We start from the raw sequence: 27,702 nt of genomic DNA, 5'->3' as shown, positions 1-27,702 counted from the left end.
TCAAAAGTGAGGTAAGTGGATCCAGGTCACGCAGCAAGCAGGTGAAAACCCAGATCACCTGCCTAGCTCTGAAGAAAATGGTATTTAGGCTTCACCCAGCACTTCCTATCCCACCCCCTCCCTGGGAAGTGCTGTTTAAATTTTCAGGGAAGTCACCAGCTTCCTGCAGCCTCCAGAGTGTTGGTGGGGGTGGGGCACTGAGGAGAAGCCAGCTTTGTTCTCTGTGTTCTCCAGCAGTTGTTCATCTGGAAGGAGTGGGTCCTGGGTGGACCCTTGAGCAGGGCTACTTGGGGAGATGTGGTTTGGCGACCCCTATGACTTCTGGCGCCCCTATTCTGGGTAATTTTCCACTGCAGCCACTTCTGGGAGAGGAACAAAGGGAGCTGGATGTCCAGGCTGAGCCCCAGGGACTCGGGCTCTGTGGCTTCTCTCCCCCACACACCCCTTCTAAAATGCATCATGAATGTTACTCCTGCTTAGGGCGTGGCCAGATAGGCTGTATCTGGAGTCTGAGCAAGGCAGTCTGCAGGATGGCTTGACTCAGGACGGTCCAGGGTCGGGAAGGCCTGAGGCCCAGGCCCCTGATGAGTTTCCTGGGCTGCCCTCCACCAAGGGTGCTTCTCTCTGCTTGCATACCTCTGGGGACAGGGAGCTCACTGCCTTATCACATTCAGATACCTGAATGTTAATTCTGGTTTATTTCAACCCACCTCATTGGGACCCCTTCCCTCCTTCCTGCCCCACCTGGCTCTGTCCCTAGGCCACAGAACCAGGTTCGGTTTCCAGCCCTCTTCTCAACAGGGCTGCCTGCTCTGATCTAGTCCCAGCTTGTGATGATCCAGGGCAGCCTGGCTCTGATCTAAAGCACAGCCATCTCTTCCTTGCGTCCCCTATCCTAGCTGCTCCCGGGAATAAGTACCAAATCTGGGGTCAGACAGCCCTGGGGCCAGTCTTCCTTGGGTACTGGCTTCCTCCTTCAGGAGCTGCACTGGGCCCACTGGTATCCTATCCCTACAGCTGGATCTGGGAGGAAACCAGATGAAGACGATAGGAAATTCCAGCCTCTTTCTTTGGCCACTCCTGTCCTCAAGAGGCCAATCTTCTGGTTTCTTTGCAGAGAGGGGGCAGGCTGATCTCACAGGTCATGCTCCCCTCCACATTGTCACTAGCCTCCCAGCCTGCCCGTGAGGAAGCATCATTAGGCCCATGTTACAAGTGAGGAAAATTGAGGCAGAGTGATGTAACTGGCCCAGCAGTTACATCAGGCCTGCTCACAAAAAAGCAGGCCTGGGACCCCTATAACTTGGATCCTGGTCTGTCTTGTTCTAAAGAGTCAAATCTAGGAAATGAGGAAACGAAGTTTGGGATGGGCCCAGGCCTGGGGCTGCCACTCAGCTCCCTTTCTTGGTGCTGGAGAAACAGAGGCCCAGAGACGGGGCTTGGCTTGCCCGCGTTCCCGCAGCACCCGGGCAGAGGCCGCCGCCATTGTGCGCGAGGCTGGATAAAATGAATGACTGGAGGGCGCTCTGGAGGAGGGGCCGGCTGAGGGGAGATTTGTGGCGCAGACCGGGTATCAGGGGTCCCCAGCTCTCTCAAGGTGGGGCGGGGCCGTCTATCTGGGAGGGCGGGGCCTCCCCGAAAGGCCCCGCCTCCGCCTCGACCGCCCAGCGGAGCCGCGCCGGGGGAACCCAGTTTCCGAGGAACTTTTCGCTGGCGCCGGGCCGCCTCCGAGGCCAGGGCAAGACACGAACGCGCGGAGCCGCGGCGGCGACTGAGAGCCGGGGCCGCGGCGGCGCTCCCTAGGAAGGGCTGTACGAGGCGGCGGGCCCGGCAGGCCTCCCGGCGGAGGCGGCTGCGCCATGGACGAGCCACCCTTCAGCGAGGCGGCTTTGGAGCAGGCGCTGGGCGAGCCGTGCGATCTGGACGCGGCGCTGCTGACCGACATCGAAGGTGCGTCAGGGCGGGCAGGGCTTGAAGCTGCGCCTGGTGGCGCGAGTAGGGGGCGCGCAGGTGCCTCCCTGGCCTTTGTCTCCCCCACGGGCGCCAGCTCCGTGCTGTGCTCGCGCGGGACTTCCCGGTGTCTCTGAGCTGCGTGCCGTGAGCCTCGGTGTCCCGAGCCTTACCGAGCCTCCCTGGTTCCCGCCCTAGCGTCTCGGGCCGCGCGCTTTGGGGTGAGGGCTCCTGGGCCGGGCCTGGGTCCCTTGGCGGCTCCGGGCCGGGACGCGTGCGCCCCTACGCGTCCCGGGCCGGGTGCCGCCCGACCGGTGACTCTCCAGCCTTGTGGTGGCCACGGCTGAAGCTGGGGACCCGGGCGTCGCCGAAGCTCCGCCCCAGCCCCAGCCGTGACGTAATGGCGAGGTTACTCACGGTCATTCCCTCCGGCCCGAGAGTTCAGCTCAGCGGCGGAGCTCTTGCGCATGCGCACGGTCGCTGCCTCGCGCCCTTCCCCCGCCTCGGGTCGGGTTCTCCGGGTCTGCGACAGGCATCGCCTCCTCACTCATTCACTGACATCCACTGAATGCCAGGCCCCGTCTTAGGCACCGAGGGTTTACAGACAGACCTGGGTACCCCCTCTTTTCGGGAACACAAAAATCTCCCGCGAAACCAAACGGGTATTTAGTTGCACCTTGGGTGGAGCGAGACTGGGGGAGGGCAGGGATGTGGCTACTTTGGGTAGAGCGGTCAGGGACTTCTAAGCTGAGACCTGAGGGTCGCCCCCAGGACCAGCAAGGAAAGATGTTTTCCAGGCCACGGCAAGGGAAGGGCAAAGGCCTCGAGGCAGGGCCTAAGTGTGAGGAGTTAGAGGCCTGCAAAGGAGTGAGGTCAGGGAGGAGGAGGACGCGAACCGACTTGGTCGGCCAAGGAAAGGGCGGAGCAGAACAGCGGCACCGGCTTCCATCTTTGGAGCACCACCCTGGGTGTGATGAGAAGGGGTTTGGGGCCAACGGTGGCACCAAGTGCCAATTAGGAGGCCCGTTGCTTCCATTTTGTAGATAGAGCAAACGGAAGCCCCTAGCAAATTGCCTCCATGGTTTCTGTGCAGGAGTTTTAGCAACACTGGCTAAGTTGCACTTGGTTGATGAGGAAACTGAGGCCAAGGTCGCAGGAACAAGATGCCTAGACTCACAGCCTGAATGGACATGTCCATGGAACCCGTGGCCACCCTGGGGTTGGCAAAACAGATTCATCTATGCCACCACCACTCCTGCCCTACTGCAGCCTTGCAGATGAGCCCAGCTGGTTGCCAGCGCCAGAAGCTCCCCAGCCCTCCCTCCTTCCCCCTGGGGCTGGGCTAGGGGAGGACCCCAGAGGAGAGGCCCTGATTGTGAGGCTTTTTCAAAACAGCCTCCCCTATCCCTGGCACGAGGGGTTGTCCTTCACTGCCCTCTGGAGTGATGAACCCTGAAGTCCCAAGCCCTAGGGAGATCTGGGCCTGACTCAACTACCAGTTCCACATCACTGGGTCCAATGAGCGTAGTCCAAGAGGCAACGTGACCAAGCCGGGAGGACATGCGCTTTGGGGTCAGAACTTGAACCTGGACGCTTCTCACTTCTTTTGGCATCCTGCTCAAGCCCTCTCACCCTCTAAACCTTAGTTTCCACCTCCAGAATAATGATGCAAACCCTCCCTTCATGGGCAAGTTGTACAACAGAATCCGCTCTGGGCCACAGGTCTGATGCAGACATTTCTTTGTTTTTTTTTTTTGTTTTTTTTTTTTTTTGCAGTGGCGCAATTTTGGCTCACTGCAAGCTCCGCTCCCGGGTTCATGCCATTCTCCTGCCTCAGTCTCCTGAGTAGCTGGGACTACAGGTGCCCGCCACCACACCCGGCTAATTTTTTGTATTTTTAGTAGAGACGGGGTTTCACCACGCTAGCCAGGATGGTCTCGATCTCCTGACCTTGTGATCCGCCCGCCTCGGCCTCCCGAAGTGCTGGGATTACAGGTGTAAGCCACTGCTGCCAGCCCAGACCTTTCTTACTGACAGAGTCCGGTCTGGGCCACAGGTCTGATACAGACCTTTCTTACTGACTCACGGATAAAAACATTGTCTCTTCAGACCCAAAGGCCAAGCATGGGCAGCCACGTGGCCCAGGGTCTAGTTTATGAGAGAGTGGGGGCAGTCCCAGCCCCTTGAAGACTGGGGGCAGCCCCTTCTCACTAGGCAGGGCTCAGCTTTACCCACTTCAGTAGAGGATTTTTCAGTTTTTATTCAAACTTCCTGTTTTTCTTCCCCACGACACACATCTTTTTTCATTGTAGAAAAATTAGAAAACGCAAGTGAGCAAAAAGAAGAAAATAAAATCTTTAGACCAGGGGTGGTGGCTCACACCTATAATCCCAGCACTTGGGAGGTCGAGGCAAGAGGATGACTTGTGTCCAGGAGTTTGAGACCAGCCCGGGCAACATGACGAAATCCTGTATCTACAAAAATAAAAAATTAGCTGGGTGTGGGTGACATGTGCCTGTAGTCTCAGCTACTCTGGAGGCTGAAGTGGGAGGATTGCTTGAGCCTGGACTTAGAGGCTGCAGTGAGCTATAACGGTGCCGTTGCACTCAGCCTGGATGACAGAGTGAGATTCCGTCTCAAAAAAAACTTTAAACCTACCACCCAGAGATAAGCCCTGCTAATTATGTGAAAGAGCTTTTCTTCTCTCTTTTTCTCTTTCTCTGTCTCCCTCTCTCTCTCTCTGTGTGTGTGTGTGTGTGTGTGTGTGTGTGTGTGTGTTTGGGGATGGCTGCACACTCTTCATAAACTTTTTTTTTTTGAGACAGGATCTCGCTCTTTTCCCCAGGCTGGAGTCCAGTGGCATGATCTCAGCTCACTGCAACCTCTGCCTCCCAGGTTCAAGAGATTCTCCAGCTCCCAAGTAGCTGGGATTACAGTCGTGTGCCGCCACGCCTGGTTAAATTTTGTATTTTTAGTAGAGATGGCCATGTTTGCCAGGCTGGTCTCGAACTCCTGAGCTCAGGTGATCTGCCCACCTCGGGCTCTCAAAAGTGCTGGGATTACAGGGCATGAGCCACCATGCCCAGCCTTCATCAATTTTTTAAAAGCAACTTTATTGAGGTATACTTTATGTATCACAAAATTTACCCATTTTAAGTATATCATTCAATGATTTTTAGTTAACTTTCTGAGTTGTGTGACAATTACTAGCTGTAGAACGTTTTTATCACACAGTGAGATCCCTTATGCTTGTTTAGTCACTTCCTGTTCCTGCTCCCAGCCCCGGGCAGCTATGGATCTGTATGTGTATATATATATATATATATATATATTTATTTATTTATTCTGAGACAGAGTCTTGCTCTGTTGCCCAGGCTGGAGTGCACTGGTGCGATCTTGGCTCACTGCAAGCTCCGCCTCCCAGGTTCAAACAGTTCTCCTGCCTCAGCCTCCCGAGTAGCTGGGATTACAGGCACCCGCCACCACACCTGGCTAATTTTTTTGTATTTTTAGTAGAGATGGGGTTTCACCATGTTAGACAGGATGGTCTCGATCTCCTGACCTCGTGATCCACCCACCTCGGCCTCCCAACATGCTAGGATTACAGGCGTGAGCCACCGTGCCCGGCTGGACCTGTATTTTTATAAATTAAAATAGGGTCCATTGGTTCACAGCTGATTGGAATCTGCTTGGTTCCATGTCAACAGCCAGATGACAGTAAGGTTCCCTCATATTACCCACCTGATTCCCTGTCGATGGACACCTAGGTTGTTTTATCTTTATAAACTGTGCTGCAGTGGACACTGAGGCCGGTCTTTTTTTGAAACGGAGTCTTGCTCTTTCACCCAGGCTGGAGTGCAGTGGCGCGATCTCGGCTCACTGCAAACTCCGCCTCCCGGGTTCACGCCATTCTCCTGCCTCAGCCTCCCGAGTAGCTTGGGACTATAGGCGCGTGCCACCACGCCTGGCTAATTTTTTGTATTTTTAATAGAGATGGGGTTTCACCATGTTAGCCAGGATGGTCTCGATCTCCTGACCTCATGATCCACCCGCCTTGGCCTCCCAAAGTGCTGGGATTATAGGTGTGAGCCACCGTGCCTGGCCACTGAGGCCAGTCTTTGCCCGGATCCTCACTGTGTTCCTAGGATGAGGTTCTGGGAGGGGAATTGCTGGTCAGAGGTCGAGCCTGCTTTTGAAGCTTTTTCTACCAGGAGTGGAGCTGAGCAGGTTTGATAAGGTCTGAAGATTTGGGAGTGGAAATGCCAGGTCCCTTGAGAGACATGAGGGATAAGAGGGGGCCAGGCTGGCCTTGAGTGCCAGAGTGCAGAGCTGGGCTGGATGTGAGGACAGTCGGGGGTCAGAGCAGGGGGCATACTGAGCTTCAGTTCCCTCTGGCTGCTCGGATGGAGGATTGTAATGTGAACAGAAAACACTAATTGAGTACTTACTGTGCTCCAGACAGTGTGTTGATAATCCCTCTTAATCCCCTGGCAACCCCAAGTAGGTAGACATATGATGAAGATGGCCGCCTTGAAGACCAGAGAGGTTAAGTGACTTGCCTGAGATCACACAGCCCGATGATGGCAGAGCCAGAATTCAAACCCAGGCTGTGGGCTCCAGAGCCTAGCTCTTAAGCTCTTAATCACTGGGCTCCTAAGAATGGGGATGAGGGGTTGAGGGAGGCTCCTCCACAGGGGCTACTCTGGGGGCCTGGAAGTGGGTCACAGAGGGGTCAGAGGCTATGTGGCCACCTCCCCATCCCAGTCCAGAGCAGTGTTTGAGTCATCACACTGGGAACCAGCCCTAGTGAGCCAGCCAAGGGCCTTGGGCCCCATCCGGTCCTGCTGCCTGCCACAGCCAAACTCTTGTCGTATGAATGGATTTGGGGATGGAGCTGCCTCCACGGGTCCTTTCGTCTGTGGGTGAAGGCACTGCCCTGGCTATAGTGTCCCTGGGTTTGAGTCCTGCCTCTGCACCAAGACCTCAGGTGAGCCTGTCTCCTCCTGGGCCTCAGAGTACTTTGCAGCTGTCGGGGGAGGATGGATCAGGAGAGTGGCCCTGTACCTGTGTTGGGGATTATTATTAAGCCCGTAGCAGTCTTCACCTCCCTGCTGAGGATTAATTTATCTGATTTTGCACAAGCTTATGAGTGCAGAAGAGGCAGATGGAAACAGAGTTCTGGCCAAGAGCCTGGAACGGGGCCTCGGGGTCTCTTTCCTCTGCTTGGACCCCGTCATGTCTGCTCTTTGTCTGTCGGACCCCAGATGTCTGCCAAGCCCCATCAGAGGCTGCTTCCCAGAAAGCCCTTCTGGGTGTCACCTTGCCCTGAGCAGTGCTTTCTCAGAGTTCTCCCGCCCTGATGTCCCTCCTGGCACACCCAGCCCAGCCACGACGGGGCCTTGCTTCTAGTCATGTGTCTGGCTGTTTGCTGGGTCCAGGCCAGCTCTGGTAGGGCACATTGGGGGCCCGCTCTGCCACCCCATACCTCTCCCCAGGATATCTCATGCCCCAGTTCTCTCCCTAGTCCCACCAAGCACTGGCACTCCTTAGAAAACACAGCTCTAGACTAGTTACTGCCCCAGCTCACAGCACAGAACTCCCCTGGTCTCCAACCATTCATGGCTCCCTAGTGCTCCAAGATAAAGTTCCCTTGTCTCAGCCAGGCGCGGTGGCTCATGCCTGTAATCCCAGCACTTTTGGGAGGCCGAGGCAGGCGGATCACGAAGTCAGGAGATGGAGACCATCCTGGCTAACATAGTGAAACCCCGTCTCTACTAAAAATACAAAAAATTAGCCAGGCATGGTGGTGGGCGCCTGTAGTCCCAGCTACTCGGGAGGCTGAGGCAGGAGAATGGCATGAACCCGGGAGGCGGAGCTTGCAGTGAGCTGAGATTGCACCACTGCACTCCAGCCTGGGCAGCAGAGCAAGACTCCATCTCAAAAAAAAAAAAAAGAAGTTCCCTTGCCTCAGTGTGGCATTCAAGACTTGCAAGGATTGCCAAACATGCCCCTCCTGTGATACTGCCCATTTATCCAGAACCCCCACCTCAGGCACAGCCTGCTCTGGTATGGTGCCCCTTCTCCTTCATCCCCGTGTTGAGAGCCCCTCAGGGGTGGAGCCTGAGGGGGTCTCGCCTATCAGACATGTTCCCCTTCCCATGCCTTTTTCTGCCTCTTTGCATCCAGCCTGTCTAACCCCAGGGCAGCAGAAAGTCCTCCCAGTGTGACCACGCATTGCTGTTTCTCCTAGGGAAAGTACCTTGCCCTCTCTGAACTGTGGGGGCCTCCCCTGAAAAGCAGGAGATGGAGGCTGTAGGATTTGCTGCCTTCGAGCCCCTAGGGGTTCAGCCCTAATGCATCTGAAGGGACAGGGTTGGGGGGATGGAGAGGAGGGTACTGGGAGTGGGTCCAATGAGGCAGTGGGCAGGTGGCTGGGAGTTACCTTCTGCCCAACATTCACCTAGCTGGACACAAACATCCTGAGTGACCCGGTCAGCTCCGGGCAGGAGTCACTGCCAGCAGAGACCTGGGATCTGGACTTTGCCTGCTGACAGGTGGAACCCAGGCCGGCCAGAGGAAGTGCCTCTGACCTTGTCTCCTAGCAGCCAGGGGCCATGTGGACATGCCTTTTGACCCTGGGCACTGAGAGTGTGTGACAGCCTGCACCATGTGCTCCACAGGGGCGGCTGTGTGTGTCGGGGGTGAGTGGGGAAAGCCTTAACTGGCTCGGGGTGAGAGGTCAGGGAGCCATTGAGACTGGCTCCAGGTGTGGGTCCCCTGCTGGGTTGGGGCTTGTGGGAGGTGGGATGGGGCTGGGGGTCCATCTCCCTAGGGGGAATTTGTGGCCTACCCCGAACCTTGTTTGAGCTCCTTTCCTAACTGATTCCCCGTCCCTGCATCTGTCTCCCAGCAGGCCTTGCCTCTGCATGCTGCCCCTGCCAGGCTCTGGGGTCCCTGTGCTCCCTGCAGCTAGAAGGCTGGGATCAGGTGTCTTAACAAGCAGCCCTACTGTACAACCTTGGACAAGTCCAAGAACCTTCAGGTTCTTAACAATGTAAAGGGAACAGTACTAAAAGCAGCTTCTTGGAATTGTGGGGATCCGATAAGTGAAGGCTTAAGCAGTGCATGGCACATAGTAGGCCCTGAACCAATGCCAGTTAGTGTTATTATTATCACCATTTAGCCAGATGCAGTGGCTCACGCCTATAATCTTATTGACTTTAGAGGCTGAGGTTGGAGGATTGCTTGAGGCCAGGAATTCAAGACCAGCCTGGGCAACATAGCAAGGCCCTGTTTGTTTTAGAGAAAACAAACAAACAAATCACCATTTAGAGCACCTAACCAGTACCTGGCACCCGATAGGTTTAGCTCAACAAATGTTAGCAGCAATTACCCAAGGAGCCTGTGCCGGAAGTTTCTAGGATGTACCAGGCTATGGTTCCAAGTTCTGAGCATCTACCATGTGGTGGTCTGGAGTTGGTGAGAGACAGGATGGGGCTGACTAGGCCAGTGGGGAGCGCCCCCCACCATGGGGAACAAGCACCCTATCCTTGGCTTCCATGGAAGATAATTGATGCTGGGCACAGTGGCTCACGCCTGTAATCCCAGCACTTTGGGAGGCTGAGGCAGGAGGATCGCTTGAGTCCGGGAGTTCAAGACCAGCCTGGGCAACATTGTGAAACCCAAACTAAAAAAATTAGCTTGGCATGGTGGAATGTGCCTGTCGTCCCAGCTACTCAGGAGGCTGAGGCTAAGGCTGGAGGATTGCGTGAGCCCAGGAGGTCGAGGCTACAGTGAGCCATGATCGTACCACTACACTCCAGCCTAGGCAACATAGTGAGGCCCTGTCTCAAAACAAACAAACAAAAAGAACCTGCTGAGGAAGCAGTGTTTCTGGGTGGGGGAGGAGGGGCAGAGTGGCCATCTGGCCACAGATGGCGGTTTCTGTGCAAAACACATCAAGGCAGCCTTGGAAATGTGAGTGAAAGCACCTTCAAAGTTCTTGTCACAGTCTTCAGACTAAGCAAAGCCACCAAAAGTACATAAAAGACAATGACCATCACCCAGTGCCGGTGATGCTAGAAGGAAAGGGAATACGTTGAAGGGAAGGTTGTAAAGGGCTTTATCTTTTCCAGACTGGAGGCTGGCAGCACGAAAATGTCTTGCTGCCTTCATGTGAGCTTTAAAACAAGCTGCAGAGAAACAACTCAAGAGGGAGAAATATATATATGTGTGTGTGTGTGTGTGTGTGTGTGTGTGTATGTATGTATATATATATATATACATATTTTTTATTTTTTTGAGATGGAGTCTCGTTCTGTCACCAGGCTGGAGTGCAGTGGTACGATCTCAGCTCACTGCAACCTCCACCTCCTGGGTTCAAGTGATTCTCCTGCCTCAGCCTCCCAAGCAGCTGGGACTATAGGCACATACCACCACGCCCAGCTAATTTTTGTATTTTTAGTAGAGGCTGGATTTCACCATGTTAGCCAGGATGGTTTCGATCTCCTCACCTTGTGATCCGCCTGCCTCAGCCTCCCAAAGTCTTGGGATTACAGGCGTGAGCCAGTTTGTTTTTAGAGACAGGGTCTTGCTCTGTCACTCAGGCTGGAATACCATGGCACAATCACAGCTCGCTGCAATGTTGAACTCCCGGGTTCAAGGGATCCTCCCACCTCAGCCTCCAGAGTAACGGAGACTACACGCTCATGCCACCATGCCCAGCTATTTTTAAAACTTTTTGTAGAGATGGGGTCTTGCTACATTGCCCAGGCTGGTCTCAAACTCCCGGGCTCAAGTGATCCGCCTGCCTCGGCCTCCCAAGGTGCTGTTATTACAGGTGTGAGCCACCGTGCCTAACCTTAGCACTGCCATTTTGACTGAGAACAGGTGCCCAGCAGCAGGGGCTACTCCCAGAATTGCCACTGCATCAGGCCTGTGGGTTGTTTTCAGCTGCCAGTGATAAGTATGTGCCCTCGGCCACCTCTCAGACAAGGTGTTTGAATTGGTGCCGACCAGCATCACATGTAATTGCCATCTCACAGGTTCTGTTGAGGGTAATTCTGCACACCTGTAGCTCTGGGAAGAGCCTAGTGGGGAGGAGGAAGTGTGGCTCTGAGGTTTATAGGGTCAGACGGTCAGTATGTTGGGAGCTGACGTGTGGAGGGGCACAGACGAGGGAAGAATGGGAGGTGGCATCAGAGCAAGTTTTGATGGAGGAATAGGAATTCACCAGGTGGAAAAGGCATTCCTGGTGGAGGGAACAGCCTGGCCTTCAGAAAGCAGGCAGGGAAAGGGAGGCCCAGGGAGACACCAGTTAGGGGATGGGGGTGGAGGCAGACGAGGGTGGAGGAAGCCATGGCTGGAGTCTGTGTAGCCTCTAACTGGGGTCCCTGCTGTGGTCAGCCCTGTGCTGGGTGAGGCTGGGGTCACAGCTGGTTCAGGCCCTGACAGGAGGGGCCCCCAGCTGAGGCCTAGCCTCTAATTTGGGAGGGCAGGTGGATAGGTCTGGGGTGGGTGGTGGTTAGGAAGCCTCTGGGAGGAGGCAGTGCTGGAGCTGAGCCTTAAAGAGCTTCGTGTTGTCCTCTCTGTCTTTGCACACACTCACTGAACTGCGACAAGTGAGGACAGCTGGTCAGGGCAAAGGCAGGCCGGAGCTGGGGCTCACTGCTGTCCCCCGCAGGCTAGGGCTGAAGGGCAGGCTCTGGGGTCTGAAGAACTGGGTTTGTGTACCAGATTTTTCACATGGCAGCTGTGGTACTTTGGGCACGAGGCCTCCGTCTGAGCCTTAGTTTCCTCAAGAGGACCTGCGCCCAGGTGCACCTGGGGCTCCTGCCATGCGCACGTCCCATTCCGGGAAGAACCGGCACACACCTGTGCCCCCGGGGCAGCCATGAGTGCACAAAGGGCAGCCTGTGCCACTGCTGGATACACGACCAGCTGAGAACATGAGAACCGCTGACTCCAGTTAGGAGGATCAAGGAGGTGCCTGTTGGGAGCAGAACAGCAGGTGGGGTGCAGCCCAGCTCCCGAGAGGGATGGTGGGCACCCATCCTCACCCTGCTGCCTCCATTAGCAGGCCAAGAGGGTGTGCTCTGGAATCCCACGAGCCCCTGTGCCGCGTCCTCCCCTGTGGCTGACCCTTCTTCACAGTTGGTGCAGCTTTGTGGTCTGCAGTGCAGGGATCAATTTGCAAATCCCTTTCCCACCCATTCCCTGGAGAATTGGGGTCTTTGGCTCAGACGACAGACCAAACTGAGTTGGTCCTTGGTGGCCGTCCTGGCCTCCACCCCCTCACTGTCTCCGCTCCTCCTGTCCTGCCCACGCCCACCACAGGGCCTTTGCACACACTGTTTCTTCTGCCCTCCCTTCTGGCCCACTCCCTTATATCATTCAGTCCTCCTTTCAGATGTCACCTCCTAAGATGGGCTGCCCTGACCACCTCATCTACAGTGGCCCCAGTGCCTGGCACAGGATTGGCACACAGTAGATATTGTCAGAGAGATGGATCTGGGTTCTGTGGACAAGGCTGTGGGGGCAGGTGGAGAGCTCCCTCTTCCAGGAGGTTGTTTGGGGTTCAAGGCCTTGTGTGGGTTGTAGGCTTCTGTGCTGGTCAGCGCTGGGCCCTGCAAGTGCATGCTATGAGGTCTGCCCAGGATTTCCCTCATGGCCTCACAGAATACATCGGCCAGAGTCATTAAAGGGCGCCCACATCTGCCTTCAGAGAGAGGTTTGAAGGTAGAACTGGGGAGGGATGCCAGGTGGGGGTTCAGGTTTCCTGTTGGGTCCTGATGGAATCTGGGCAGGAGAGGAAGAAGAAGAGGGAAGAGGAGGAACCCAGGCTTGGGGAGGGGTGGCAGGGCTTCACAAGCCTGGGGAAGGTGAACGAGGGAGCAGGTGGGGCCACATGGCCCAGAGTCTATGCCTCCTCTTCCTTCCTGTATTCAGAGTGTGTGTGGGAACCAGAAGGGCCTTCTCAGTGTTCGTGGGGAAGGCCGGTTCACCCACGGGTGGGCCGCAATTTGGGTGCCACAGTGAGCCTCTAGAGACCAGCTCCCCCAGCTTCCAGGACAGGGACTAGGGGAGGCAAGAGAGGCTCTTCCTTAAATTGTGCACCCAAGGTGCCTCAGCTGCCTTACTCTAGACTGGCCCCGTTAACTCCCCTTAAAAAAAAAAAAAAAAAAAAAAGACTCAATCGAATGGTAATAGAGCTCCGACGTGAATACTGCAAGTATCAGGCAACTCACTACCTGACTTTCCAGTTCTAAACCATTCTAATTGCTGTAGCGAGAACTAACCTTTGTTGAGACTGTTGAGTGATGGATGTTTTACACACTTGCTCTCCCAGAATTCCCACCTCTGGAGATGGTAGGTGTGGGAGCTCAGAGGGTGGGGAGTGGACTGTCCCTGTCACATGGCAGGTGAGGGGCTGAAGGAAGAGCAGGGCCTGGCATGTAGCCCCAGATAGCCCACTTGGGTGTGTCTCTGAGGGAGGTGCAGGGCTGGCTCTAGAGTTTCCTTTTTCAGTCTTAACCTGGTGACCAGCTTCCACAGAAATTGGCCAGCAGGCTGGGCACGGCTCACGCCTGTAATCCCAGCACACTGGAAGGCCGAGGCGGGAGGATCACCTGAGGTCAGGAGTTCCAGACCAGCCTGGCCAACATGGTGGAACCCCGTCTCTACTAAAAATACAAAAATTACACTTCATTACAGGTGTGGTGGTGCACACCTGTAATCCCAGCTACTCAGGAGGCTGAGGCAGGAGAGTCACTTGAATCCCGGAGGCGGAGGTTGCAGTGAGCTGAGATCGCGTCACTGCACTCCAGCCTGGGTGACAGAGCCAGACTCTGTCTCAAAAAAAAAAAAAAAAGAAATTGGCCAGTAGATCAGCCCCAGGGGAGAGTGAGCCAGGGTTTGGCCAGGCTTTGAGTTTCAGAGGCTGGCCATGGCCGGTGGCACCCAGGCCCTTCCCCCTTCCTCGGGGCATCTTAGCTTAGTCTGTGTCTTCTGCCCAAGGGCCAGCCCTCTGTTCCCAGGTCACACCCCCTCCTCTTGGAAGGCCCCCCCCGCCCCACCCCCCACCAGAGTCTTTAAGACTCTGCTGCCCCTGGGACTCAGAGAGCGACCGCCCTCTCCCATCGCGCTTCCTCAGTGGAATGGGAGGGGGTTAGAGCAGGAAGATGAGACAAATAAAGACACAATAAGAGGCAGGAATATGTGGTAAAGCCAAGATGGATAAGGGGAGGGGACAGGCTTGACTGTTCGCAGTGGCCCTGGCCCTGCTGTCTCAGGCTAGTATCTGCTTGTTGGTCTCACCACATTCTAGGCTCAGAAACTGGGGAGCAAAGTAATGAAAGAACCAGGCTGGGAGGCCATGGGGAACTCATGCCTGGAGTTCAGCTCTCAGTGTGCTTTTGGGTCAAGGACGCTTCCCTGTCTTAAGTCACTCATGTCAGAGCCTTTGCCAAGAGCAATGCTATGTTTTGGGGGTGAGGAAACACCCGCGGGCTGAAGGGAGAGTTGGGCCATGTAGAGAGGCCGTCTGTTGTCCTTGAATCTCCCAAAGCTGGCAAATAAGGGCCTGGGCTGGACGGCGGTGGCGAGGACAGGGTGCGAGAGAGACATGGCTGGATTTTCTTGCTTAGGGTCCTGAAAAGAGAGCAAGGTTGAGGCCGCAGGGACCCCAGCCCCCAACGGACTGCTGAGTCATTGGGTCTGCCCAGGGTTCAGGCACCCTCCCAGGTTGCAGCCAACTGGGGCGGGGACCAGGCAGAGGTGCTGGCCTGCAGTTTGGGGCAGAGGCAGGCTTTGCTGGTGGTCTACTTGGCTGCAAAATCATCTGGCCAGGCTCTGATCACTTGTGTGTGTGTGTGTGTGTGTGTGTGTGTAACTTTTACCTTTGACAAAAGAGGGAAGACAGGCCCAGGCACCTCCTCAAAACAACCCCAGAGCCTGTCACCCCTTCCTTACCCATCTTCTGTCCTAGGGACTGCAGCCCTTCCTGGCCTCCCAGGGCCCTACAATGAATAGTGGGTCAGGATTCACTTGGTGACTGCTGGGTTGTGAGACCTTTAGGGGGAGGGGCAGACTTCACCCACCCGGCAGAGGGACATCGGGACATCGGGACATGGGTGCTGCCAGTCAGGAAACCCTTATGTCCAGGGCCTCAGTTTCCCGGAAGTGACCTGTTTTCAGGAGTGGCCTCATCCCAGACCATCAGCCCCGCTGTGGTGAGGGGTGACCGCTTCCTGGGGCTGCCCTAGAAGGGGGAGGTCCCTGCACCCACCGCTGCTACCACTCGGCATCCCTTGGCCTTAATTAAACGCTTCTTGCGTACTAAGTGCTGCACCCATATTATCTTCCTTCTACCATTCGACGCCAGGGAGAGATAATGAGTGTCCTGTTTTCTGGAGTAGTAAACGGAGGGTTGGAGCCGTTAAGGCTCGCTCAGAGTGCCAGCGAACCAGTGATTTCGAACACAGAGTCCTGGTGTGTTGGGCCAGGACTTCTCTGCTTTGACCCTTTAACGAAGGGGGCGGGAGCTGAGGGCCAGTGACCGCCAGTAACCCCGGCAGACGCTGGCGCCGAGCGGGTTAAAGGCGGACGTCCGCTAGTAACCCCAACCCCATTCAGCGCCGCGGGGTGAAACTCGAGCCCCCGCCGCCGTGGGGAGGTGGGGCGGGGGCCGGGGCGGGGCCGTAGCGAGGCGGCAGCGCGGCCGCTGATTGGCCGCGCGCGCTCACCCCATGCCCGGCCCGCAGCCCCGAAAGGCGGGGCGGGGCGGGACCTGCAGGCGGGGCGGGGCGGGGGGCGGGGCAGGGGGGCGGGGAGGGGCGGGGCGGGCGCACCGCGGCGCTCAACGGCTTCAAACCGCCGCCGCGCCTTGACAGGTGAAGTCGGCGCGGCGCGGGGAGAGGTAGGGCCAACCGCCTGGACGCCCCAAGGGCGGGCGCAGATCGTGGAGCCATGGATTGCACGTTCGAAGGTATTTTTGGAGGCCCCCGGCCAGCCCTTTATACAATGGCTCTGTCTCCTGCAGGTTCTCCTGGGGTGGGCGGGCATGCGGGCTAAGGAACTTGAACAGGAAAGACCCCCTTCCCGAGGGAGAAGGTGTGACAGTTACCAGCTCGCTGGGGAAGTGGGGGGCTACCTCCAACCAAATTAGTGCCCCCTGCAACTCAAGGGAGAAGGGTTTGCTTAGAGATCCAACAGCAGCATCCCGACCTAAGAGGGTTTGGAGGGAGAGGGTGGCCTTCTCTACATTCTCTGCACCCGCTTTGGGACAGGACCAGGAGGAAGCAGGCAGGAGGGCCCGTTGTCCCACTGTCTGCCACAGCGTCTGCCCTGTTCGGCACCCCTGCCTATTGTGGGCATCTTAGACTTTTCAGGAAGACAGTGGGAGCCCTAGATTGTCAAAATTGTCAGTTTTTCTTTCAGGCCTCAGTTTCCCCCATCTATCGAAGAGGCTCACATGGACTGGGGTAAAGGGGTGGGAAACCCTGCAGTTGAAAGTCCATTATGACTTGATGACTTGTGACCTGGGGGGGTCCACAAACCAGGAGAGTTTCTACTTGAGAAGCCAGGAAGACTGTGGCTGCCACCCCATCCTGTTCTGCCAGCTGCTCTAGGAAATTCCCCTCCTGCAGTAGCTTCCCTGCCTGGGTACCTGCCAGTAGGCAATGTTGGGTCTCCACTCTGTGCCAGCTGCCTGCCAAGCAAAGCCTCAGGCAGCCCTACCAAAAAGGGTTTAATCTTTTCTGTTGTACAGATGAGGAAACTAGGGCCAGTGAGAGGAGGCTGTTGGTCCAGGCTCCACTTCAAGCTGGTGGTGGGCAGAGCTGGGAGCTCAGGCTGGGGATCCTGAGAGCACTGGAGGCCCTCATGGGTCCTGTAGAGCATTCTGACCCAGTGGGTGCCACCACGAGTGGGTTAGAGGGCCCTGGGCTGAGCCAGATAGGCTGCCAGTCACCAGCTGGGGGAGAGGGCCCATGGCCAGGTGGGGCTGAGATGGGAATGTGTCCCAGTCTGTATGAGGAGGAAGGAGTCAGGACAGACAGCACTTGCTTTTACAGAGATGAAATCAAAGCCCTGAGTGGCCAGGCCTGGGTCTTGAGGCTACTTGGCTGCAGGCAAAGCCTGGACTTGAGCCCAGAACTCTACACAGACACACACTGGTTGGCCATGTGGCCAGCAGCTGGCTCGGCCCTAAGCCTTGGTCTGTTCCACTGAGTAATGGGTTGGTGATGGCAGCCTGGCTCTTGGCTTCTTGGTGGGGCAAGAAAAGTCAGAGAGACAATAGATTTGGGATTTTGTAGACCTGGGTTTGAACCCCACTGCATGCTCTTGGGCTGCCTGTGGTCCTCCCTGAACCTCAGTGTCTTTTCTTGTCTCCAAGATGAGGTGAGCTAATCTTTTGAGGTAGTCTAGGGTAGTGGCCACTGGTTGGGGCATTGGAGTTAAGTAGGGTCTGGACTCAGTTGAGTCTCTGACTCTATAAGAACTTAGGCCAGTAAATCACCTCTCTACAGCTCAGTTTCTTCATGTGTAGAATGGGGCCAATGATCACATCACTGTCTCAGCTGTGGGTGAGGATTAGGGGTCTAGCCTGGCCCCATCAATGTGGGTAGCCCCACAGCGGGCCTGGCTTTTGGACCAGACGCACCCTTCTGACATGGGCCCCCACCCTTAGAGTCCTTCTAGAGTGGATGAGGACCCTTCTCTGACCTGGGGTCCTCTTGGGGGACTTCCCTGTCTGCCATTCTCTTTGGGGATCCTGTGCTGCCCTAGGAAGAGTGGGCCCAGGCTGCACAGTTGGTCTTTGGTCACAGAGGATTCCACCACTTCTTCTTCAGGGCCTCAAGGCAATCCTGCCTCTCTCTGCAGCCCTCTTCCCCCTGTAAACTGAGGGGAGGGGAAAATCACCCACTCCTCAGCAGTTTCTAAGTTGCTTTGTCAAATTCAGTGCCCAGAGGATCCTGCTGGGGGGGTGTTTTAGGATGAGACCAGGAGTGGCCAATGGTGGGGTATAGGGCCCATCACTCCTATATGAAGACCCCCTCTGCCCTAGGCTGCTCCTCCCTCCCCATCCGCATCTCTGTCCCAAAGACTGGAGCTGCTGGATCTGTGGATGGAGGCATGCCCCCCATTTCACACATTGAGAAACAGGCCCCAAGTGGGGCCAGGGAAGGCTGCACCTAGGCCTCTGGATTCCTTTTGTTCTGTGTGGGGTTGGGGGTGATGGACTGTGGAGAGGGCAGGAGAGCTGTCTGGAAGGGTTGGTCACCTCATGGGCAAATGCTTGGAAGCTGGTCTGAGTCCATGGTGCAGTGTGTGTGTGTGTGTGTGTGTGTGTGTGTGTGTCTGTGTGACTGTGTGTGTATGTGTGTGGATTCAGAGGTGGATGTCTTGTAGAATGCATGCCCCATGAAGACAGGAGTAAAAGTTTGCCACCATCCACATCAAGATACAGGACATTCCCAGCTCCCCAGAAAGTTGCCTAGTTCTAGGCAGGGATTTTTCTTATTCACAGCCAGGAACAGTGCCTGGCATAGTGTGGGCACTCAGCACATGCTCATTGAATGAGTGAATGAATGTGAGCCTGCTGTTTGCTGTGGACTAAGGATGTTTCTAGATGTTTGGGCAAATACTGGATGGTGGGAAGAACTCAGGCTCTGAAGTCTGCAGTCTTGGGCCCAACCCTGGGCTCAGCCCTAGCCTAGCTGTGGGGCAAGATTGTGAGCCTTGTGGTGCCCACCTTGTCCAGGTATTGTGATGCACTCGCAGCAGCAGGCATTGCTCTAGACAGTACAGGTGCTTGCAAAATGGCTGTGTATCTGGGAACACCAGCTCCTGTGGGTGGCTTTCTGTCCTGGTGGCATTGCCCACACATACAGCTGTGTGCCGACAAGGGTTGTGCAAATAAGGTTGTGTTTGGATGTGTGTGATGCCCTGTTTGGGGGTCAGTCTCTGCCTCGCTCACGCATCCTCTTCTCCTTTTCACAGACATGCTTCAGCTTATCAACAACCAAGACAGTGACTTCCCTGGCCTGTTTGACCCACCCTATGCTGGGAGTGGGGCAGGGGGCACAGACCCTGCCAGCCCCGATACCAGCTCCCCAGGCAGCTTGTCTCCACCTCCTGCCACATTGAGCTCCTCTCTTGAAGCCTTCTTGAGCGGGCCAAAGGCAGCGCCCTCACCCCTGTCCCCTCCCCAGCCTGCACCCACTCCATTGAAGATGTACCCGTCCGTGCCCGCTTTCTCCCCTGGGCCTGGTATCAAGGAAGAGTCAGTGCCACTGAGCATCCTGCAGACCCCCACCCCACATCCCCTGCCAGGAGCCCTCCTGCCACAGAGCTTCCCAGCCCCAGCCCCACCGCAGTTCAGCTCCACCCCTGTGTTAGGCTACCCCAGCCCTCCAGAAGGCTTCTCTACAGGTAAGGGGGATGTGTGGCGGGAGGGGACACCTGGGGTGGGGCTCCTAGGAGCACAGGAAGAAGCTTCTGCTGTGATGTGAGTAGAGGTCTGTGCAGGCTTTAGAAACTGGGGCTCCACTCGGCTGCTTGAGATGCCCTGTTACTAGCAGTCCTGGTGTGCTTGTTGCCACGGTAGGCACAACCTCGGACTGGAGGCTTGAAGCCAGTGCATTTGCATCAGAGCCCAGGCAGGGACTGTCCATAGGAAGCCACATGGGGCAATGACTCATCCAAGGCCAGTCCGGTGGTAGAGACCTGAAGAGCAGGTTGAAAGTGGGAGAGGGAGGTCTGTGCCTGCAGCCCCAGGCTTTATTTCTGCAGGAAGCCCTCCTGGGAGCACCCAGCAGCCGCTGCCTGGCCTGCCACTGGCTTCCCCGCCAGGGGTCCCGCCTGTCTCCTTGCACACCCAGGTCCAGAGTGTGGTCCCCCAGCAGCTACTGACAGTCACAGCTGCCCCCACAGCAGCCCCTGTAACGACCACTGTGACCTCGCAGATCCAGCAGGTCCCGGTGAGGGGGTCTGGCCAGGGGTTGGGGAGGGGACAGCCTCGGCCCAGACACACAGCTTACAGCCAAGCCCTCTCCCACCCTCAGGTCCTGCTGCAGCCCCACTTCATCAAGGCAGACTCGCTGCTTCTGACAGCCATGAAGACAGACGGAGCCACTGTGAAGGCGGCAGGTCTCAGCCCCCTGGTCTCCGGCACCACTGTGCAGACAGGGCCTTTGCCGGTGGGTGACATGGGCAGGGCATAAGGGAGTGGGGTCTGCACACACACATGACCCCCTGGTAACATATGCCTGGCCCTGCAGACCCTGGTGAGTGGCGGAACCATCTTGGCAACAGTCCCACTGGTCGTAGATGCGGACAAGCTGCCTATCAACCGGCTGGCAGCTGGCAGCAAGGCCCCGGGCTCAGCCCAGAGCCGTGGAGAGAAACGCACAGCCCACAACGCCATTGAGAAGCGCTACCGCTCCTCCATCAATGACAAAATCATTGAACTCAAGGATCTGGTGGTGGGCACTGAGGCAAAGGTGTGGAGATGCCTGCAGGGGCACAGACTGGGGTGTCCCTAGGAAGGAACAGATCAGGGGCAACTGGAAGGAAGAGAGGGAGTGAGACTGAGCCTGGACAAGCAGGGAGTTGGATTTCAGCCTCCCCAGGCCTGGCCAGCCTTATTTATTTAGTTAAACTGGTTTGCAGGCCTCTTCAATAAAGGTGGGGCTGTGCTAGGCATTGGGGATTCGGCAATGAACAAGACAGACAAAATTGTCCCTCAAAGAAGAGCCGACGTTCTGGTGGGGGAGAAGGACAGTAGGCAGGATGAATAAGTGCTCGAGACCACCACCTTTGGTTCATTGCAGAGAAAGGAAGAGGGATGGTGAGGGTTCCCTGGTGGTAGCCAGGGAACGCCTCCCTGAGACGGTGGCAGGCACAGCAGCAGCTAGCCAGACCCTGCTGTCTGCATCTTACATCCTAACCCTATGCCTGGCCTGGGAGGTGGGTGCTACTAGGCGAGGAACGTTTCAGGTAGAAGGAACAAGTGCAAAGGTCCTGAGGCAGTAGTGTTGCAAAGCAGCTCCACACCCCCTTGCTAGGGTCCCCCAACCCCCCAACCCCTGACCTGACGGGCCACCTGTGCGCTCCCCCTCCCTCCCACACCGTGCAGCTGAATAAATCTGCTGTCTTGCGCAAGGCCATCGACTACATTCGCTTTCTGCAACACAGCAACCAGAAACTCAAGCAGGAGAACCTAAGTCTGCGCACTGCTGTCCACAAAAGCAGTGAGTCCTGGCTTTATTGAGCTCCAGACTGGCCTCTTCTCTAGCCCTGCTCCGCCTCCCGGCCCCGCCCCATCCCTAGCCCCACCCCACCCTTGGTTCTGGCCCACCCTCTGCCCCGCCCACCTCACCCTTGGCTCTAGCCCCGCCTTCAGCTCTAGTCCCTTGGTTACCTCTGGTCCTGAAAGAGACCTGGTGCCTCCGTTTGGCCCTAACCCAGCCCCATCGAAGCTTCCTGGGCTAGCTTTAGGAGCTACAGTAGTCCCTAGGCCCCCAAGGGCCTAAGCTCTGATTTGGGGTCACATATCCAGCCTTTACTCCTGGCTCTGTTCCTTTCGGCCCACAGAATCTCTGAAGGATCTGGTGTCGGCCTGTGGCAGTGGAGGGAACACAGACGTGCTCATGGAGGGCGTGAAGACTGAGGTGGAGGACACACTGACCCCACCCCCCTCGGATGCTGGCTCACCTTTCCAGAGCAGCCCCTTGTCCCTTGGCAGCAGGGGCAGTGGCAGCGGTGGCAGTGGCAGTGACTTGGAGCCTGACAGCCCAGTCTTTGAGGACAGCAAGGTTGGGCCCTGCCACAGTGCCCCCTTCCCCACTCCCAGCCATATCCTCTGAGCCTCAGGACAGGGCCGGGAAGACCCTAACAGATCCTACCTCCCATTTCATAGACAGAATAACTGAGGCCTGGAGCCATGTGGGGTCCCACAGTAAGGTGGGCAGAATCCTGACCCCCCCTTCCCAGCCCCATGCTCTCTGGGGTCCCTCCGGTTCTGCCCTCACCACCCTGCCCACCCCCACCAGGCAAAGCCAGAGCAGTGGCCGTCTCCGCACAGCCGGGGCATGCTGGACCGCTCCCGCCTGGCCCTGTGCACGCTCGTCTTCCTCTGCCTGTCCTGCAACCCCTTGGCCTCCTTGCTGGGGGCCCGGGGGCTTCCCAGCCCCTCAGATACCACCAGCGTCTACCACAGCCCTGGGCGCAACGTGCTGGGCACTGAGAGCAGAGGTTGGACCGGCCAGCCTGGGCATCTTTGGGAGGGACGCTCGGGGGGAGCACCCAGGCTTGTGAACTTGGGACTCTGGATTTCTTGGGAGCTGTGTCCCCAGCTTTCCCTCTGTCCATAGATGGCCCTGGCTGGGCCCAGTGGCTGCTGCCCCCAGTGGTCTGGCTGCTCAATGGGCTGCTGGTGCTGGTCTCCTTGGTGCTTCTCTTTGTCTACGGTGAGCCAGTCACACGGCCCCACTCAGGCCCCGCCGTGTACTTCTGGAGGCATCGCAAGCAGGCTGACCTGGACCTGGCCCGGGTAAGGGGCTGGCCCCAGCAGAGTGGGCAGGGCGGGGACCCCAGGCTGGGAAGGTGCTGGGTGTCAACCCTTGTTCCTTGCCCCCTGTGCACAGCATGAATCTGTCCTGCCCTCCCTGTGCCTGGCTGCGCATCCGCAGACCCCCACCACCCCTCCAGAGCCTGCTGTGGACGGCTCTTCTGAGCTATGGGGCAGCTGCTCTGACCTCACTTTTCTCACCTGGAAAATCCTCATCCACAGGGAGACTTTGCCCAGGCTGCCCAGCAGCTGTGGCTGGCCCTGCGGGCACTGGGCCGGCCCCTGCCCACCTCCCACCTGGACCTGGCTTGTAGCCTCCTCTGGAACCTCATCCGTCACCTGCTGCAGCGTCTCTGGGTGGGCCGCTGGCTGGCAGGCCGGGCAGGGGGCCTGCAGCAGGACTGTGCTCTGCGGGTGGATGCTCGCGCCAGCGCCCGAGACGCAGCCCTGGTCTACCATAAGCTGCACCAGCTACACACCGTGGGTAGGACCGAGTGTGGGGCAGGCTCCGAGGTGCTCCCTGCTGCCTGTGCTCCACCCCCAGCCTCATGCCTGCTTGCCTTCCAGGGAAGTACACAGGCGGGCACCTCACTGCCACCAACCTGGCACTGAGTGCCCTGAACCTGGCAGAGTGTGCAGGGGATGCCGTGTCTGTGGCGACACTGGCCGAGATCTATGTGGCAGCTGCATTGAGAGTGAAGACCAGTCTCCCACGGGCCTTGCATTTTCTGACAGTGAGTAGGTGGCGGGGGTGGGGTGGGGCTGAGGGCTTATCCCTGCAGCTCTCTCCAGAGGCTTCCTGGGTAAGAGCTACACGGGATGTGGCAGTGGTTACCAGGGGGGCTCCAGGCCAAGCTGGGGCTCGGCCCGGGGTCTGGCCCCAGCCTGTGTCCACTGTGACAGCCCAGTTCCCTCCCCTACAGCGCTTCTTCCTGAGCAGTGCCCGCCAGGCCTGCCTGGCACAGAGTGGCTCAGTGCCTCCTGCCATGCAGTGGCTCTGCCACCCGGTGGGCCACCGTTTCTTCGTGGATGGGGACTGGGCCGTGCTCAGTACCCCACGGGAGAGCCTATACAGCTTGGCCGGGAACCCAGGTGCTCTCTTACCCCTTCCCTGTCCCCTCTCCTGTCCTGCATCCTCATTCCTGTCCTATCCCTTGATGCCTGAATCTCTGGCTGTCTCTGGCCACCCCAGTCCTTCTCCCTGCCGTGGGTTGTTGCTGTGAGGGCTGCAGGAAGGGAAAGGCCTGGGTGAGTCTTGTTCCCATTGGGGCTTTCAGAAGCACATGCAGGGATTGATGGGCAGGTGGCTAATTGGAGAAGTGACCCCAGGCAGCGCCGCTGTGGAGTAAGGAAGTGGAGCCAACAGTGGCACCTTCTCAAGTCGGTTTTCCTTTGGAAGCAGCGTAGGGCAGGCCTCAGTGTTGTCCTGGCCAAGGCTGGTGCTGGTGGTAGTTATGTCCACCCGCTTTCCCCTGTTCTTGGCAGGGGCTGCACCCAGGGGCATGCCGGCACTTCCCAGTGGCCCTGGCTGTGGCCCCAGCCCACCCAGGAAAAAGCCCTTAGCTTGGAGAGGAGGGTGGGGCCCTGCTTCCCACCCCACTCACCTCCTCCTCTCCACAGTGGACCCCCTGGCCCAGGTGACTCAGCTATTCCGGGAACATCTCTTGGAGCGAGCACTGAACTGTGTGACCCAGCCCAACCCCAGCCCTGGGTCAGCTGATGGGGACAAGTAAGTGTTGTTGTGCCCTCCTCCAGGCAAGGCCCCTCCAGCAGGATTCTGGGAATAGCTCTGTCCTCAACCCTGTGGAGAGGGCCAGAGCTGGGCTACCGTGCGTGCCATGTGCCCTTCATTCCTCTCTGAGTTTCCTCTCCCCACCAGCCTGTGGGAGGAGACAGTGGCACTTTGCAGAACCAGGGGCCAGGCTGTACTCTGGTGGGCAAGTGGGGAGGGCCAGCACCCTCCTAAGACCCCTGCCATCTGTTCCGACAGCCAGCTCTCTCCTTCCACAGGGAATTCTCGGATGCCCTTGGGTACCTGCAGCTGCTGAACAGCTGTTCTGATGCTGCAGGGACTCCCGCCTGCAGCTTCTCCATCAGTTCCAGCATGGCCACCACCACCGGTGAGTCCCCAGCCCCTGCCCTGGCTCCCTTCTCAGCCCCCGTGCAGCGTGGCTGAGGGTTCAGGGGACCCTCCCTCTTCTGCAGGCGTAGACCCGGTGGCCAAGTGGTGGGCCTCTCTGACAGCTGTGGTGATCCACTGGCTGCGGCGGGATGAGGAGGCGGCTGAGCGGCTGTGCCCTCTGTTGGAGCACCTGCCCCGGGTGCTGCAGGAGTCTGAGTGAGTGCATGGCAGGTTCCTCCTGCCTGGCCCTGGGCTCAGCCTTCCTCATCCCCTGGGCACTGTGCTTCACTCAGCCTTTGTTCTGTGCAGGAGGAGTCACCACCTTTTTTCCTCAGGGAACTTGAGCCATGGCAGTCGGGGGGTACTCAGCCAGGGCTTGTGGACTGGTCTGACTGGCACTCTTCTGCCCTGGTCCCAACAGGAGACCCCTGCCCAGGGCAGCTCTGCACTCCTTCAAGGCTGCCCGGGCCCTGCTGGGCTGTGCCAAGGCAGAGTCTGGTCCAGCCAGCCTGACCATCTGTGAGAAGGCCAGTGGGTACCTGCAGGACAGCCTGGCTACCACACCAGCCAGCAGCTCCATTGACAAGGTGAGGGGTGGGGTCAGGGGCCTGGCAGGGCTGGGGGACTCAGCTTTCCATTCCCTGGTCCTTCTCCCCAGCCCCCAGGGGCTGCAGAAGACCATGGGGTTAGCCCAAGCAGCACAGGATAGGGGGTCCAGCAGACCTTGCTTTTTAGCTAAGGCTTCTGTCCAGAAGAGAGGGGTTGCCCCTATCTGGCCTCAGTTTCCCCATCCCTGGGAGGAGGGGGGTGGATGGTGTGGTAGGATCCCTTTGGAGGCCCTGCATCAGGAGGGCTGGATAGCTGCTCCCGGTCCGGTGGCGGGTGTGGGGGCCGAGAGAGGCGGGCGGCCCCGCGGTGCATTGCTGTTGCATTGCACGTGTGTGAGGCGGGTGCAGTGCCTCGGCAGTGCAGCCCGGAGCCGGCCCCTGGCACCGCGGGCCCCCATCCTGCCCCTCCCAGAGCTGGAGCCCTGGTGACCCCTGCCCTGCCTGCCACCCCCAGGCTGTGCAGCTGTTCCTGTGTGACCTGCTCCTTGTGGTGCGCACCAGCCTGTGGCAGCAGCAGCAGCCCCTGGCCCTGGCCCCAGCATCCCAGGGCGCCAGCAGTAGGCCCCAGGCTTCCGCCCTTGAGCTGCGTGGCTTCCAACGGGACCTGAGCAGCCTGAGGCGGCTGGCACAGAGCTTCCGGCCCGCCATGCGGCGGGTGAGTACCCGATGGCTCCGTCCTCAAGATGGGGAGTCAGGCAGTGGTGGAGACAGAGAGCCCTGAGCCTCCACTCTCCTGGCCCCCAGGTTTTCCTACATGAGGCCACCGCCCGGCTGATGGCGGGGGCCAGCCCCACACGGACACACCAGCTCCTGGACCGCAGTCTGAGGCGGCGGGCAGGCCCCGGTGGCAAAGGAGGTGAGGGGGCAGCTGCTGACCAGGGATGTGCTATCTGCTCAGCAGGGAAGGGCGCACATGGGGTGTGATACCAAGGGAGGCTGTGTGTGTGTCAGATGGGACAGACAGGCCTGGCGCAGTGGCTCACACCGAGCACTTTGGGAGGCTTAGTTGGGAGGATAGCTTGAGCCCAGGAGTTGGAGGCCGCAGTGAGCCTGAGTGACAGGGAGAGTCCCTGTCTCAAAAAAAAAAAAGACCAAGCATCTTCTTGATGGTTACCTGATGACAATTCCTTTCACAAGAAATCAGTGGGGTGACTGACATTTGTGGGATACATGACTGCACGTGCGTGACTCAGTCTGTGGACTTTGTGTGTGGCCTGAGACTAAGGTGGGGAGAGGGGGACCCGCCAGCCCCCCCGCCAGGTACCTGTGTGCCAGGTACAGGCGGCAGGTGCCGAGGCTTGTGTGGGCGGGGCTCCCGCGGGGGCGTGGCCAGCCTGAGACCCAGCCCTGACACATCCTCGTGTGCGCAGGCGCGGTGGCGGAGCTAGAGCCGCGGCCCACGCGGCGGGAGCACGCGGAGGCCTTGCTGCTGGCCTCCTGCTACCTGCCCCCCGGCTTCCTGTCGGCGCCCGGGCAGCGCGTGGGCATGCTGGCTGAGGCGGCGCGCACGCTCGAGAAGCTTGGTGATCGCTGGCTGCTGCACGACTGTCAGCAGATGCTCATGCGCCTGGGCGGTGGGACCACTGTCACTTCCAGCTAGACCCTGTGTCCCCGGCCTCAGCACCCCTGTCTCTAGCCACTTCGGTCCCGTGCAGCTTCTGTCCTGCATCGAAGCTCTGAAGGCCGAAGGCAGTGCAAGAGACCCTGGCCTCCACAGTTCGACCCGCGCGGCTGCTGTGTGCCTTCGCGGTGGAAGGCCCGAGGGGCGCGACCCCGACCCTAAGACCGGCGGCCATGATGGTGCTGACCTCTGGTGGCCGATCGGGGCACCGCAGGGGCCGAGCCGTTTTGGAGGGGCCCCCTCCTTGCTCTGCAGGCACCTTAGTGGCTTTTTTCCTCCTGTTTACAGGGAAGAGAGGGGTACATTTCCCTGTGCTGATGGAAGCCAACTTGGCTTTCCCGGACTGCAAGCAGGGCTCTGCCCCAGAGGCCTCTCTCTCCCTCGTGGGAGAGAGACGTGTACATAGTGTAGGTCAGGGTGCTCAACCTCCTGACCTGAGGCTCCTGTGCTACTTTGCCTTTTGCAAACTTTATTTTCATAGATTGAGAAGTTTTGTACAGAGAATTAAAAATGAAATTATTTATAATCTGGGTTTTGTGTCTTCAGCTGATGGATGTGCTGACTAGTGAGAGTGCTTGGGCCCTCCCCCAGCACCTAGTCAAAGGCTTCCCTTCCCCCTCCGGCCACAAGGGACACAACTTAGCTCTTCCCGATGTTAGAGGGGGGGGAGTGGGGAGGGCTGGCTGTATGGCCTCCAGCTGACCTGTTCCCAGGGCACATGGTTGGGCTGTGTCAACCCTTAGGGCCTCCATGGGGTCAGTTGTCCCTTCTCACCTCCCAGCTCTGTCCCCATCAGGTCCCTGGGTGGCACGGGAGGATGGCCTGACTT

At 58.0% G+C, this 27,702-nt stretch overlaps 1 protein-coding gene across 14 annotated transcripts; it reads left to right on the top strand.

The window, feature by feature from the left end:
• Positions 1–1,622: 1,622 nt before the first annotated feature.
• On the top strand, positions 1,623–27,399 carry SREBF1 (sterol regulatory element binding transcription factor 1). 14 transcript variants are annotated; one of them, XM_055241590.2, is made up of 20 exons: positions 1,670–1,950; positions 18,952–19,383; positions 19,744–19,931; positions 20,016–20,150; positions 20,232–20,453; positions 21,089–21,203; positions 21,547–21,762; positions 21,872–21,915; positions 22,005–22,206; positions 22,326–22,504; positions 22,745–23,006; positions 23,090–23,256; positions 23,446–23,614; positions 24,143–24,251; positions 24,533–24,642; positions 24,728–24,860; positions 25,066–25,231; positions 25,707–25,907; positions 25,997–26,108; positions 26,623–27,399. In XM_055241590.2, exons 1-20 carry the CDS (start codon positions 1,860–1,862, stop codon positions 26,850–26,852), a joined length of 3,483 nt encoding a protein of 1,160 aa, XP_055097565.1. In that variant the 5' UTR covers positions 1,670–1,859; the 3' UTR covers positions 26,853–27,399. The 14 variants fall into 14 exon arrangements, with proteins under 14 accessions (XP_055097566.1, XP_055097569.1, XP_055097572.1 ...); XM_063617712.1 differs by lacking the exon at positions 21,872–21,915 and adding an exon at positions 15,846–15,934 and having other exon boundaries at positions 1,670–1,954; positions 21,547–21,767; XM_055241591.2 differs by lacking the exon at positions 21,872–21,915 and having other exon boundaries at positions 1,623–1,950; positions 21,547–21,767.
• Positions 27,400–27,702: the final 303 nt, after the last annotated feature.

This window comes from Symphalangus syndactylus, chromosome 14, assembly GCF_028878055.3.
Source record: "Symphalangus syndactylus isolate Jambi chromosome 14, NHGRI_mSymSyn1-v2.1_pri, whole genome shotgun sequence".
Classification (NCBI taxonomy): Eukaryota; Metazoa; Chordata; class Mammalia; order Primates; family Hylobatidae; genus Symphalangus; species Symphalangus syndactylus.
This window is presented reverse-complemented; position numbering and strand designations above follow the sequence as displayed.